Here is a 13,889-nt window from a genome sequence, read left to right on the forward strand (position 1 = left end):
GGAGGGGTGGGGTGGGCGATTGTAGAAAGATTCTAAAACTATACTGAAGAAAAAGAAGCGATGTATGGGCTTGATAAAGAGGTAAGGATGGCTGTTACAGGTGCTTTTCAAGGAACTTGCAATTTTGGAAAGGAACTTTTGGAGTAATAAGTGAGGGTTCAGTTGTTCTGAGCCTTATTTGTAGGATCAGAAATTCAGAAATGTGGCTAGAGCCGTTGGCTTGGGAAGACCTCCAAACAAAAATGGTTTCTGTGACCACATGCAGGGTCAAAGGCTGATCTTCTGACCTGGGAAACTGGTTCTTATCTGCAGAGATCTCCATAGCAGCGATAATTCAGTGTAGCAACCAGGAACAGACCAATTAAATTAAATTACCAATTAAATTATTGGTGTTTTTATTTTTTATCACTGATTTTGTCAGAAGGTTATTTATTTTGTTTCTTTTATGATGTTAATGTGACTAAAGAGGGGGCTGGCAGGGAAATGAAATATTTTAGCATTCAGTACTGAGATTTGAAAACATAGTTAATTATGTATATGTCATGTGTGCTGTAGTGTAGCACTCTCAGGATTTCTCAGATCCCAGTTTCTAAGACAAATAATAAGTATATTTTTCATAAGTGCCAACAGAAAATCTGTACTATAGAGACCGCAGGAATTGTGAGTGGGAGAGGCTGTGATGGGTACCCTTACAGTCTGGCATGCTTTAAACTGGTCTGAAAGTTAATACTGGCTTTTAATTTTTTGAATAATGTTTGTATATTCAGTTCATGTTAGTATCCTTCCTCCTGCAATTATCTTTTAGATTGCCCTTTTATTTTTAGAAAGGCAATAAAAAAGAACCTGGCAGTTTGAGTACTTAAAGAGTGCAATCTAGACAAGTATCAGTTCCAAAAGATCTGTCTTCTTCCCAGGAATGCAGTGTGACAAATGACCAGCAAAATGTATGCATCTATGTGCATCAGAGCAAGAGGAAAAACAGAAATAAATTGTTCATAATAATAACCATGTCCATCCTGTTATTGTCTTATGCACTCTAACCTGGACTTATTTTATAGTTCCAGGTAAACCATAGACTAATTTTTAGCATATGCAGAGATATATCTTAAAAAGGGATGTTTCAAAGCAGTGAACAACAACATCAAGCTGTATGAAATGGTAAGAGTTTGGGATATGAGAGTTTGCTTGGCCAAACAAAAGTGAAAGGTGGTATCAGGATTAGTCTGGAAGGCAAGAGGTGTCAGTTCACTTATTTTTCATGTACTATCACAACAAATAATGGTGTGTTTGGGCACAAAGCAAAAGAAGAGGCGCTAAAGTGAATTTGTTTACCTTACAAAAGTAAAGTTTAAATAAAATTAAATGTAATGTTGTAAGGAGGCCTGTGGCTTTTCAAGCTTCCCTGCACAATGCTGTGAAATGTACTGTTTTGTCCATGCTGAAGTTATGTTGTCTACCGAGAAAAATGTACATACATTTCCCCTGTGAATTTTGAAATACTCTAAGTAGTAAAACAGGTGCATAGATTAAGCCCTGTGAGATGAAGAGAACTTTTTTTTATAGTCAGAGGGAAATTTCCTACTGGTACAGAGATCTACAGTGCAAGGCTTGGGTTTGGGTGGTTCCCCTCACCCTCTCCACACACACACATGGGAAGGCATTTGTAGTCACTGGTGCTTCAGCAGATGCTGCTGTTCTGCTGCCACAGCTTCAGTCCACAGCCGTGCTGCTCTGGCCCAAGCTGCGGTCGAGGTCTGTGCCTGCAACGTGCCTTGGCTTTGGAGCATGGCTTGAGGCAGGGGCCCAGCAGTGAAGGAGGCAAAAGTTTTGTGGAACAGCTTCTCCACAGTCTCTCTCACACCTTTTGTTCCTGCCTCTGTGCCACCTCGTGTGTGAAGTCTCCACAGGCTGCGGTCTGTGCTGCTTGATGAAGTGTCTGGCTGGATCCCTTCCCTAGGCCACTTCCATGCCCAGCGGGAGGAACCATTGCACCCACACAAGGCTGGGTGGCACGGCAGGGCAGCAGCCAGCAGGTGAGGGAGGAGGGCAGCTGTGCTTGAGCTGGCATAATTGCAAAGAGCTGAGAGAGTGCCTGGTGCTTTGTCCGGTAGGGTGCTGGAGCCAGCCTTGCAAACAAAGTAACTGTGGGAGCATTCGTTTTTATGCATTCCTAAGTCTATCCTACAGGTAATGATCATGGTGTAAAACTTCAAAGCACAGCTTGATGTTACTGAGTGACCAGAACTTTCAAAAGTGGATGAATTAGGCTGTGGATGGTCAGCAAGAAGTCTTTCTAAGTAGAAGCTGGAGGGTATATACTTAGCAATTTCGGGGGGGAGGGGGGAGGGAGTGTGCAAAAAAGCTTTAATTCTCTCTTCTCAGATTGTCATCTTCTAAATGACTGTTGCATCTGATAAATTCCATAAATATAATTGAGGTGAATTTTCAAAGTTACTTTTACTGAACCATGTTTGATTTTGTATATCAAATATTTTTGCAAATGGCATATATATATGCATATGCCTTAGCAATTAAAACTTTTGATACACATCGGGCCTTTGTGTTGAAGAGGAGTTGTACACTGCTGTTTGCCAGGAGCATGTCTTGGACTTCTCACCCATATTTTCTGTGTCATAGTCTGCAGTGTCCCATACTTCATCCTAGTCATGTGCAGCTTTTGGTTTCCTGGGAATGTGTCAGTGCAACCCTCAGTTGAGCAAGGCCTGAACTTTCTTGTCTAATAATTAACTTCTGTAAAATTCCAAGTGCTTAGGATGAGCTCCAGCTTTCTGTAAGTTTAGGTAGTTTCATTTATAAGTAGAAGCTCTTTTTACTACAGAAATGTTCAGACTGGTGATCCTCCAAAGATTCCAAAATGACTTGTTTCTCTCATCTTCGCAGGAACTGATATTCAATGGCTAGAAACAGAGGTGACAAGCGGATGAAATGAATACGACTACTATCCTACAAGAGATTTTGATTAAAAGATCCCAGCAGAAGAAGAGGACTTCTCCCTTAAACTACAAAGAAAGGCTTTTTGTACTTACAAAGTCTATGCTAACATATTATGAAGGTCGAGCAGAGGTAGGAGACACAGATTGTTACTATAGACTGCCTTTGTTCTTTTTTGCTTTTGCATACTGTTGGATTTTTTTCCCAGTGGCTTTGGGTGGCAATGAACATGAGCTGCCATTTCTTTTATTTATAACACAGATTTACAGAGATGTAGATAACTTACCTGGTAGTCAATATGAGCTGGTTCTTAATCCAGTAAACAGCCAGGATGCCAGGAATAGGATAAATCAGCTTTTATAGCTGGTCATCAAGGCTTAATTTTTTTCTTCCCCTCTCTCCAGAGAGATGAAAGGTCACTGCTATCACAAAATGTGGAAAAGGTAGAAAAACTTGTAATTGTAGTTGCTTGTGGCCATGTTTACTATGAAGGTTGTTACTTTCACATTGGAGAATTAACTGAATTCAAACGATTGATTCAATGTTTGACTAGTATTCAATTCAGCATTTGATAGCAGCAGTGCATTGTAGACGGCATTGAGTAGAGATGAAATCCATTAGAGTGGATCATCTAACCTAGTGACTGAAATGAAGCTGGAAGCAGTTTATCTTTGGCAGCATGAGCAGCTCATCGTTGTTGCCCCTTTATGTAAATTCAGTTACATCAGAAATCAGTAGTATAAGCTAGGCAAATCCTCAGACCGGCATTTTTTCAAATGAGGTCTGGACTCTGTTTTATTAAGATCACTTGTCCCCACAGTGCTGCACCAGATCTCTAGTGCCAGGGGCAAGATTTTCCACTTAACTGAGGCTACTTTCCAGATTTGTCACAATGCTGAAGGGGATTAAAATGGGCACAGTAGCTAGTGGAGCATGCTCAACACTCTGAGAAGCCATTCAACAAATAAAATTTAATGGAAACAACTCTGCAACCTCTCGTGTCAGGTGTCTTGCCTCTGATGAAAGAAGGGGGTGCAGGAGACCTAAGGCTTGCTAAGCATGTTTCTCTGGCAGAGCTTGTGCTTGCAGCAGAGTTGAGCTCACTTACGATGCTCCAAGACCACAGAAGTCTGTTGCAGTTGCAGTTCTCTGAATATAGTTTGGAAACAGTTAAGGATTAAGAAGGAGATCACAGACTGGCTGTGGTTGGAAGTGACTTCTGGAGGTCATCTGGTCAAACATCCCTACTCAAGCAGTGCCACCTAAAGCCAGTTGGCCAGAACAGTATCTAGATGGTTTTTGAATACCTCGAAGGACAGAGACTCTGCAACCTTTCTGGGCAACCTGTGCCAGCGATGGACACAGTACTCCAGGTGTGACCACACCAGTGCTGAGTAGATGGGAAGGATCACCTCCCTCGACCTGCTAGCAATACTTTGTCTAACGCTGACCAGTATAACATTCACCTTCTTTGTGGCAAAGCACATTTCTGACTTATGTTCAACTTGGTGTCCACCAGGAAGCCCAATCCCTTTTCTGCCAAGCTGCTTTCCAGCTGGGTGGCTCCCAGCATATATTGGTGCATGGGGTTGTTCCCTTCCAGGTGCAGGACTTTTCACTTCTCCTGGTTGAAGTTTGTGAGGTTCCTGACAGCCCATTTCTCTTGACTGTTAAGGTCCCTCTGGTGTATCAGCCACTCCTCCCAGTTTGGTGTCATCAGCAAACTTGTTGAGGGTGCACTCTGCCCCATCCATCATCCAGGTCATTAATGAAGATGTTGAACAGGACTGGACACAGCACTGACCCCTGGGGTACACCACTAGCCACTGGCCTCTAAACAGACTTTGCACTGCTGACCACCACCCTCTGGGACTCGCCATTCAACCAGTTTTCAGTCCACCTCAGAATATGAATTTGTGTGTTTTTACTCACTGTGAAGTCTTATTTTAGAATGCCTTTTTTGGTTTGTTTTTTAAGAATACTTCCCTCCCCAAATTTCCCTAGAGAATAGATGTATGGGGGCTAAGAAGCCCTCTGAAACATGTCTTACAAGTGTATCTTGTGTCAGCTCACATTCAGGTCAAACAGAAATATAACAGCTTTTGCAGGTCTAGTTGTTGCCTTTTAAGAAGTTAGTGCTTCCAGCTTTCCTCTTCCCTGCAGGTTGATACCCTTGGGCTAAATTATCTTTCCATGAGACTGATGATGGATCTGTCTGAGAAGGGCTTTAAACTGTCTTTTTTCTTACAACGTGATGGAGCAGGGCTGCCCATTGTGCCCTCAGCTGTAGAAGCAGTAACTCCTTAAAACGTTCCAGACTCAGATAAGACTTGTTGGAGTGAAAATATACATGTTTGCTGCTGAAACAGGCACATCCATCTCTTCCCTGTCATAGCCTTGCAGGCTATGCACTGGTTGTGGGACTTCTTGAACTCAGTACTGCTCTGAAAAACCTTGCTAATCAGCAGAAAGGTATCTGAAGTGGTTTTAATTTTTCTGGATTAGTGTTCTAGTGGATTAGCAAACTGCATCAGCTCAGTGCAGGATCTAACAAGCACCAGAGGTGGTGCCAGGTGGTGGAGGAGGACAGGATGCTCCAACTGTTGACATCAACAAGTCGTTAGACTGACTCAGCCTTAACACACACCTTTCCAACCTCAAAACACTTTCATTTTTTGCTGTTTCTCCCACTTTAGATTCTTTTAAACATTAATCAGCATTTTATTTTATTAACAGTATTTTCTGAAAATAATGAGCTCTGATCTTGGTGGAGCACTCTAAGTATTTTTGTCAGCAATACTTGGTCTCTATTTGAAAAAAAAAACAAAACCCCACAAACTGTGTGAGTAAGATCTCTGACAGTGGTAGTTATTTCTTTATGTCACTGGGCAACTGAAGTGGAAAATGTTTGGGGATTTTATCAGTCGCTTTGGTTTTGTTTGGGTTTTTTAAAGCAAATTATGGCAGCTGTAAATTTGTGTTTACAGTAAGACAGTTGTATATTCTGGTTGAAGTAATTTATATAAAATGGAAAAAAAATTAGAGATTAAAATAATTCTGGCTCCTCTGAATAGCTGGAGGTTTATTGCTGAAACAAACGTGACTATTGTGTATGCTGGTTGAATTTAACGATAAGACAGATGATAGGTATGGACTGAACTCATTTCAGGCTTGGCAATATTCAAAGTCCAGATTGGTAAAATAAGCATGGAAATCCCAAGCCAAGAGGATCCCATGCCCTCATCCCAATCACATAACTGCAGTGGTAGCAGTCTGCCATGGGTGGCTTGGTTCTGCTCCTCTGGGCAAGTATATGATTTCCAGTGTGCTTGTTGGCCAAACTGAAGTATTTTCTTGTGTTTTTTTGGTTGGTTTGGGGTTTTTTTTGGTTGGTTTGTTGCGGGGTTTTTTCCCATTTTAACTTCTATGAGAATTCAGTAGAGATAGTTCAAGAAGAACCCAGGGTTTGTGGTCATATGGATAGTCATACCACTTCTTTTAAAAACAAGGTTAAATTAAATCTTGTTAACCAGATTAATCAATACTCAAAGTGTGGACAAGTTGGGATTGTAAATAAGGCAACAGAATTAGATACTTGGTATGTCTGGTGACAGCAGTGGAATGTTTATGGCAACAGAAAGCAGTCAACCATAGCAAATGTTGTTCTTGTTAATGCTGCAGAGAAATTATTTGACCTTGTCCTTTGCAGCTGTTGGTGGGGGACCATTTGCTCCTTGTCCAGAAGCTGCACATTACAGAAGTGCTCTTCTCTGTTTTTTTCTGTCCTACATCTTGACAAAGTGCCATATACCTGCTTGGAGCAATAAACGATTATTTCATAAGCATGACTACTAGCAACAGAATGTAGTTGTTTAAACTTGCTCATAACCTATTTAAATCTTTTAATACATGCTTTTAGGCAGCTCAGGCACCCTGTCATGGCTCAGAGAGCCTACAGTGAAGGTGGAGCTGCACTGCTCCCATGAGTAGGAGAAATGTAGCTTCTGCACTTAGAAATATTGCTGGACATGGAGGAGGTGAGTGAACTATCAATGAAGCATAAATACAGAATCAGTAAAGAGACTGAATTTCAAGACTGCTTTTAAAGCACGGAAACCTGAGGAAGAAGAGTCCTGGTTTAGATCACTTGTGCAAAGCTCTACAATTATTAATAATGTCATGGGAAACTTCTTTTGTGTAAGAAGTCAATAGGACCTTGGCTTTTAAAGGTTAACTTCTTCTGGACATTATGCTGTTTGGTAAAAAAAATGGGAGATGTTATCACGTTAAGGTTGGTTAAAAAGATGGATGTTAAAAAGCTTGAAAATAAAGATACTTGCCTTAAGCATTATGGAGATTAATTTTTAATGTCAAAAAAAGGAATATTCTGTTTAAGCTGGGATGGCTTCTGGTTTTGGCTTTTTTTGGCATAAATTCTCTGAATTAGTAAGTGTAAATGTTGGGGAAATGCCATTATTGCACTTTTGTGAAATAATGGGCTAACAATAATTATAAGCATATAAAAGACTAAGTTAATATTGTAAGTTTCATGAAGCCTTTAACAGTTTATTGGCTGTCATTGTTGGAAAGAGTATTTTCTGTCTTTTTTTTTTTCCTTAATCTTCCAAAAGTGGCTAATGGGATCTGAATGTGATAGATACCATTTGTAATGACGACAAAAATTAATTGGATTAAGAAATAACTGAATTGGTCTCCAAGCACAGAGTATTGATGATGAATATATAAAAACAGAGAAAAAGTAAAATATCTTCCTGTTCTGACTATGGAGATGTACTATAAAGCTGAATATGCTACAGTTGGAAAGACTTGATATGTACAGTGTTCTCAGATATGCATTGTAGACTAACTATGCCAGCTTTAAAGATAGATAGTAGTAACTATGGTGGTTTGGAAATGGAAAGTAGTAGGCATTTTGGCAAAAAAATGGCCCTTGCTGTTGAGGACTCCTGCACTATTCTTACTGGTATCAGCTGGTGTCATTGATTGCAGTGTAACTCCTCCAGGTAATCTGGTTGTATAGTGAAGCCATGTATTGTTCTAGTGGGAAAACACTAGCATTAAATATTTTATTAGGAAATCTCTTTCCAATTTTGTGTGGTTTGAAGGTTGTAGCATACTACTACAGGTAGTTCTATTTTCTGAAGAATTTTCTTCTAAGAAACAAAAAACCCCCTAATCTGTAGGAAATTAATAAGCAAAGTTAAGCAATTTTGAAACAAACCTGCTCCTCTGAAAATCAAATATTTAATGTAGTAATTAAAAAAAACCAACTGATTTGGATTATTTTTTTGTACATTTTACCAGCAAAATTTTAGTTAAAGTTTTAGTATGACTTTTTCCAAATTGCTAATTTCACCTTGAAGGAAGTGTGTGTTTGAAATCCAAGGGGGCATTTGTGGAAATAACTTCACATATATATGGCCTTAGGTACATTTGGCTATTTTCTGTCAAAAGTGGCCTTGTATCTTGCATATTCAACTTAAATGCTCTGAGGTTTATTTTCAAAGGCGTGGTGCTTTCGCACTTTTAGCTGATTCTGGAAAATCAAGCCTTAGTGTTTATCTAGGAGTCCACCTTGTCACTGAAACTGGAAATACTTCAGTAAATATCAGCTGAACAGTTGCAATGGAAAGGAATAATCACTTTACAGCTCTACCAGTATGCCTGGTGCCCCACTGTGGAAGTGCACCACACTTCCTTGCAGAGTGGCTTAGCTGCTGCAAAGAACAGTGTCTTTCATTCCTCCTGAGTGAGCCAACAGGACAAACCATATAGAAATAGAATTCAAGATACTGCATCTGCCAGAGTGACCCACCAAGATAAACACTCTTGGTTTATCCTCTTTTTCCTTGTGTGGCACAAAGTTTCACTGTTGTGAAATCTTTCTTGATGAATGGTCAGAAGATGTCTCTGAACTGGGAGAAGACCTTAGGGCAGTTTGTTGGCCCTGACTGGAGCAGGCTCACTGCTGTGTTACAGAGTAGCTATGATAGCAGCCAACATGTACTTCACACAAGTTTCAGTTAGCTCATGCTGACAGAGCATCTCACTCGAACTAAAAGTGACATTGGACTAGAGGTTTTTAGGCAAGGGAAGTTCTTTGAGATTAAGGCAAGATAATAAAAGTAGGTGTTAAAGTACTTCTTGTCACTGGAGTAGCTGAAAGGAGCTGGCTTACGCAGGCAAGATGTCCTGCTGGTTTGTTGGTTTGAAAAATTTCATGTTGATGTTTCTCATGAGTGCAGTGTTTACATGAAGCTGTTACAGATCTGTCTGTAATTTTATAAATTGTTATCCATATGCAGACTGTTAGTATCCTCATATCTAATGCAGTTGTGGAAGGTTCCCTTTCACCATGGTGTTTCTTTCTCTCCATCTCTCTCTCCCCCCTTGCTTAGCAATGACACTCTTTAGTTTGAAAGTGTGCTGATGCGTGTGGTTTGGTTACTGTCCGCCCACACACAGCACAGCATGCTCACATTATCCTTTCCAGCCCACGGCAACTTGTGCTGACCTTGAGTACAAAGCTGAGTATGACCTTATGAATGTGAAATTGCTTTAAGCTTTAGCTTCTTTGTTGTTTGCTCATGTTCACTGTATGAATTACAGTTTACAGCAATAAATGGTTTATATTGGATTTTGTGTTTTCAAAAGGTTTAGGCTAAATCCTGGTCCCCATGGTTACCCTGTGTGTATTGGAGGAAATGGGCTCTGTGGTGTTAGAGGGAGGGCAAAATGGGAGTGTCTCTGCTGCAATACCTGTTGGCTCTGGAGGGACCGCACAGAGGATATTGGGGTAGGCACAGCAGTTACCTGTTTATTAGTATGCAGAAACCACTTGCTTCTACAGAGAAAGTAAATAATAGCCCCAGAGGGAAAATATTGGAGAGTCTTATTTAGAAGGATGCTTCTGTGGAGTCATGTAGAAGGCAGGTTTCTGATGAGCTGATCTTGGGAGGTGTAGAGTGCTCTCGTCTTTGCTGGCAGTAGTGGTATTTGCCATCAGGATCAGTCTTGTGTGAAAGCTGTCTTGCATAAACAAGAAATGTTACAACTAACAAAAACCAACCAGGACATAAATGAAAAAAAAACCAGAATAAAAACTTGAACATTCTTGGGGGTTACTAATTTTGAAAGTATCTTCCTAAGGAAAAAAATTCTTCTGCAAGAGCTGTATTTGATTCTTGTAATTTGAATAGAGAGGAGACAGAAGCTACTGAAATCACCATGGTGATATTTTAAGGAAGGAAAAATAACTTTAAAAGCTCTGGGGCCCATTCTAAAGCTGCAGGTTTCAGGGTAAAATTGTGTTAGCTTCATTGCAACACTAGTCTTGTGCAAATACTTCCTTTGGAGCATAACAACATTGTAGAGTTCAAAAAAGCTATGCTAGTTACTTTTCTTTTTTTAAGAGAAGATTAATGTGTATTGATTCTACAGTTTTTTATTCCTATAGTGGTTATCCTTTATTATTTTTAATTACCTTGATTGATATGGTTTTGTTAGTCATTGCATATATGACTTAATTCTTCATATAAATGAAAGCACAATTCAGTATTAAATGCTTTTAATTTATGTTGGTTTTTTTCATGTAAGATCAATACTTCCTGAAATGAATAGATTGACAGAGCCTTTTTTTTGTTCCAAGCCATAGATAGTAATGATAGAGCTTTCTTAAAATACTTGGAAGTCTGCACAATAACTTTATTCCAGCTAGACCTGGAAAAGGACTGTGAGTTGGCTGCTGTTTCCCCTCTAGGAAACAAGTGGATATAGACTTCCACATGAATCACATGGAAGTCCTTAGCTGTCCTTACTGAGGATATACCTTCACAACTGTCTCTGAGAGGTTGTGGCTTTAGATAGGTTCAGCACTTACTATTTAGCATTTTTAGTGGAATTAAACACAGGTCTTTCTCAGCATTGTTTGAAAAGGAATGAATTAAATTTTTTAAGTGCAGTTAGGGTAAATGGATTGGTGAAAACACACACGTTCTTTTATATGGATTTATCTAGATATGAAATTAAAGAGGTAATGATTAACTTGTAACAGTGATTTTCAGCATAAATAATAGTGCTGAGCAAGTACAACTATATATTTGCAAGTTATCCCACTTGGAAAGATGCCTGTCGCATCAATCTGAATAGAGAATGTTGTGTTTGTACCTCTTATGAAAAACTAAAGAGTAAAGTTACCTGATAGCTTTTCCAACTTCTTCACAAGATCTGTATTTAAATGCTAACTCAGAATATGAGTAGCTACCTTTCTAATTTTATAATACCTATATAATGACTACAACCATTGCTTCTAAAGATTAGCAGCATTAGGAAAATAGTTATTTTAGCTTCTTTTCTTTGCACTTGCTTACATAGAAATCAGGAGAGAGAATTTGCAAGTGTCTCTGTAATCTGTAGATGACCAATGAATACTCTTCAGGTTATAATTTGTCAAGCAAACTTACAGACATGTTTGTTGATATAACAATACCTGCATTGTTATTCCTATAACAATAACTGTATTATTATTCCTACGTACAGATCTCTTTGTTCAGCTCAAGTACTGGAATTGTGAGAGATCCATCTCTGATGAGAAAGCCTTAGCTTCCTACATTGCTGTTGCTTCAAGTAAATACACAGATGTAAAAATTATATAAGCAATGTTAGATTTATACTGATCTAATTATTTTGTGATAGCTGCTAGTTCCCCACAACAACAGTGAACACAGAGCAAAAACCCAGTCCTTTTGAGAAGCTGCTTATCAAAGCCTAAGATGAGCCAGTAAGTGAGTAGAGACATGGAAAAGTTTTACTGCACATTAGTTGCCTACACCTCTTATGTATGTTAGCTTGGGGAAAAGGAGCATTGGTCTAGGTCTGTAGCTAGCCACTGCTGAGAGCAAATATAGTAGGAAGTCAATTTTCTTTTAAGTAGATTGACCAGTAGGAATTGTCTAAAATACAGCTGCACATAAACCTGGTCAGCATGTTGAGCTATTGAAATGATTTAAAGAAGACAACTCTGCTGTGCAGCAAAGGCACCCGAAACCTGGTGGGAAGAGTGAAAACGAGTCAGGAGGAAAACAGCTGAGAGAATCTGAGAAGAAAAATCTCAAAAGAGAGGGTCTGGATAGAAGGTCTACTGGAAAGCAGTAGATGTTGGCATTGGGAACCATGAAGCTCCATACTTCTTTGTTTGTTTCCTCCTGTTCCACTTGTCTCCCCAGGAAATATTCAGGAAAATATTTCTTTTAAATAAGTTTTTTTGCTCATAAGCAGAATTACTGTATTGATGATGATCCAGAAGACACCAAATATTGGCTGAAAAGCCAACAGAAGACAGATAACAGTAGGAATGGCTGGGGAAATTTTAAGCAGGTGCAAGTGAAAGCTGTTCAAATCAGAAAAAAGCTACTTAAAGCTATTCATGTGACTGGAGGCAGCTTAACAGATGCATGGGAATGCTCACTTGAAAAGAACAAGTCATAAAGAAACTTAAGTTGTAAAAGAAGTTGGTATGTTGCAGTAATGATTCCCTGTTCTTCATAACATCTGCCAAAAGAAAAGTCTGATATAAAATTAGGATCTGCAGTAATTATCTTTCCAGAAGAATTTTGATGTTTATGAGATGGAAAAAATGAGCCATAGGTGAAGTTGAAACGTGTAGGTCGTAGTTGTTGAGAACACTGACAAGGCATGGATGAGAATATTGCCCTTAGGACTAGACAGGAGTGGATGAGTCTTGAAGGTGCTAGGAAGGAAAAACTGAAAGATAAATGAGATTCTGAAAAGCTAGAGAAGGCCTGGTTTTAAAAGAGTGCAGAGGAGAAGCTGAGAAACTGTAAGCTATGAAGATAATTTCCAGAAAAATGGTAGAAAAAACAGGCTTGTTGAAAGTACCTGGAAGATACAAAAATGGCACATCAGCCAAGAAAGACTTGACAAAAAAAAATAAATTCAGACTTATCTAAGTCTGAATTCTTTTTGTTCTTTTTGCCACAGGGTAACAAGTTCTTTTTGCCACAGGGTAACAAGTCTCGTGGGTCACAGAGAAGCAGCAAGTATATTGTGTTTTTATTCCAGTAAGGTTTTTTTTGACACTGCTGTATGAGATATTTTCAGATGTCAGCATTAGAATGACATATATAAAGCTCTTGTATATCTGATTGCAGAACACATAGGAAACTGGTCCAGTGTTCAGTAGGCACTGGTGGCTTGCAGATTGACAGACTGTCCTGAATGGGGTGTCTTGCATTGCAGTATTTTCACTAGTGATATCGTTGCTGAAATAGAAGGTTGTTGAGTTTTCAGGTGACGTAAAACTTGAAGTAGCTGCAAAAACTTTGGAAAACAAGTCTAGAAATCAAAGTAGTATAAAGAGATTAGGTGTGTGGTGGGTTTGGTTGTTTGGTTTTTTATTTTGTAGAATGTGATTCAGTGTGGACAAGATAAAAGTTTAGGCAGGAAAGCTGAAATGGTCGAATATGGAATAGGAGTAAGTAGCTAAGTGTCAGAGTGTCCCCAGCAGGACCTGGGTGATAGGGACTCATTTTCCTATCACCCAGGTCCTGCTGGGGACACACTGACACTTAGCTGGTTATGCATCAATGATACCTTGTTGCTGTCAAAAATGCAAATGTTACATTAGGATGAAAAAACAGGACTGTGAATCCTTGCAGTCTGATGATAAGGCATCAGCTGCAGTGCTGCAACTGGCTCGGGGCAGTAAGTTTCAAGGAAGATGCGGATCTGCCTGTGAGTTTCAGGACAGGAACAGTGTGAAGGATGAGGTTCCCAAAAGTCTAGACTGTGATGAAAGGTTGGTGGAGCAGCAAATGTTTAATGTGGAGAGATGGACTAGTGGTGGACAGGAATCTTTAAAAACAACAAAAGAACCAACCCTCAGCTCAGCTCCATCA

The 13,889-nt window shown here is 39.5% G+C and overlaps 1 protein-coding gene across 1 annotated transcript in view; it reads left to right on the plus strand.

The window, feature by feature from the left end:
* The first annotated feature begins 2,898 nt into the window (after positions 1-2,898).
* TEC (tec protein tyrosine kinase) overlaps positions 2,899-13,889 on the plus strand; it is a 33,644-nt gene continuing 22,653 nt past the window's right edge. The window contains exon 1 of the mRNA XM_010193484.1: positions 2,899-3,084. Within this exon, the coding sequence (XP_010191786.1) occupies positions 2,947-3,084 (138 nt within the window). The 5' untranslated portion in view covers positions 2,899-2,946. The remainder of the gene's footprint in view (positions 3,085-13,889) is intronic.

The sequence above is a fragment of the Mesitornis unicolor genome, unplaced genomic scaffold (assembly GCF_000695765.1).
Source record: "Mesitornis unicolor isolate BGI_N332 unplaced genomic scaffold, ASM69576v1 scaffold18081, whole genome shotgun sequence".
NCBI lineage: Eukaryota > Metazoa > Chordata > Aves > Mesitornithiformes > Mesitornithidae > Mesitornis > Mesitornis unicolor.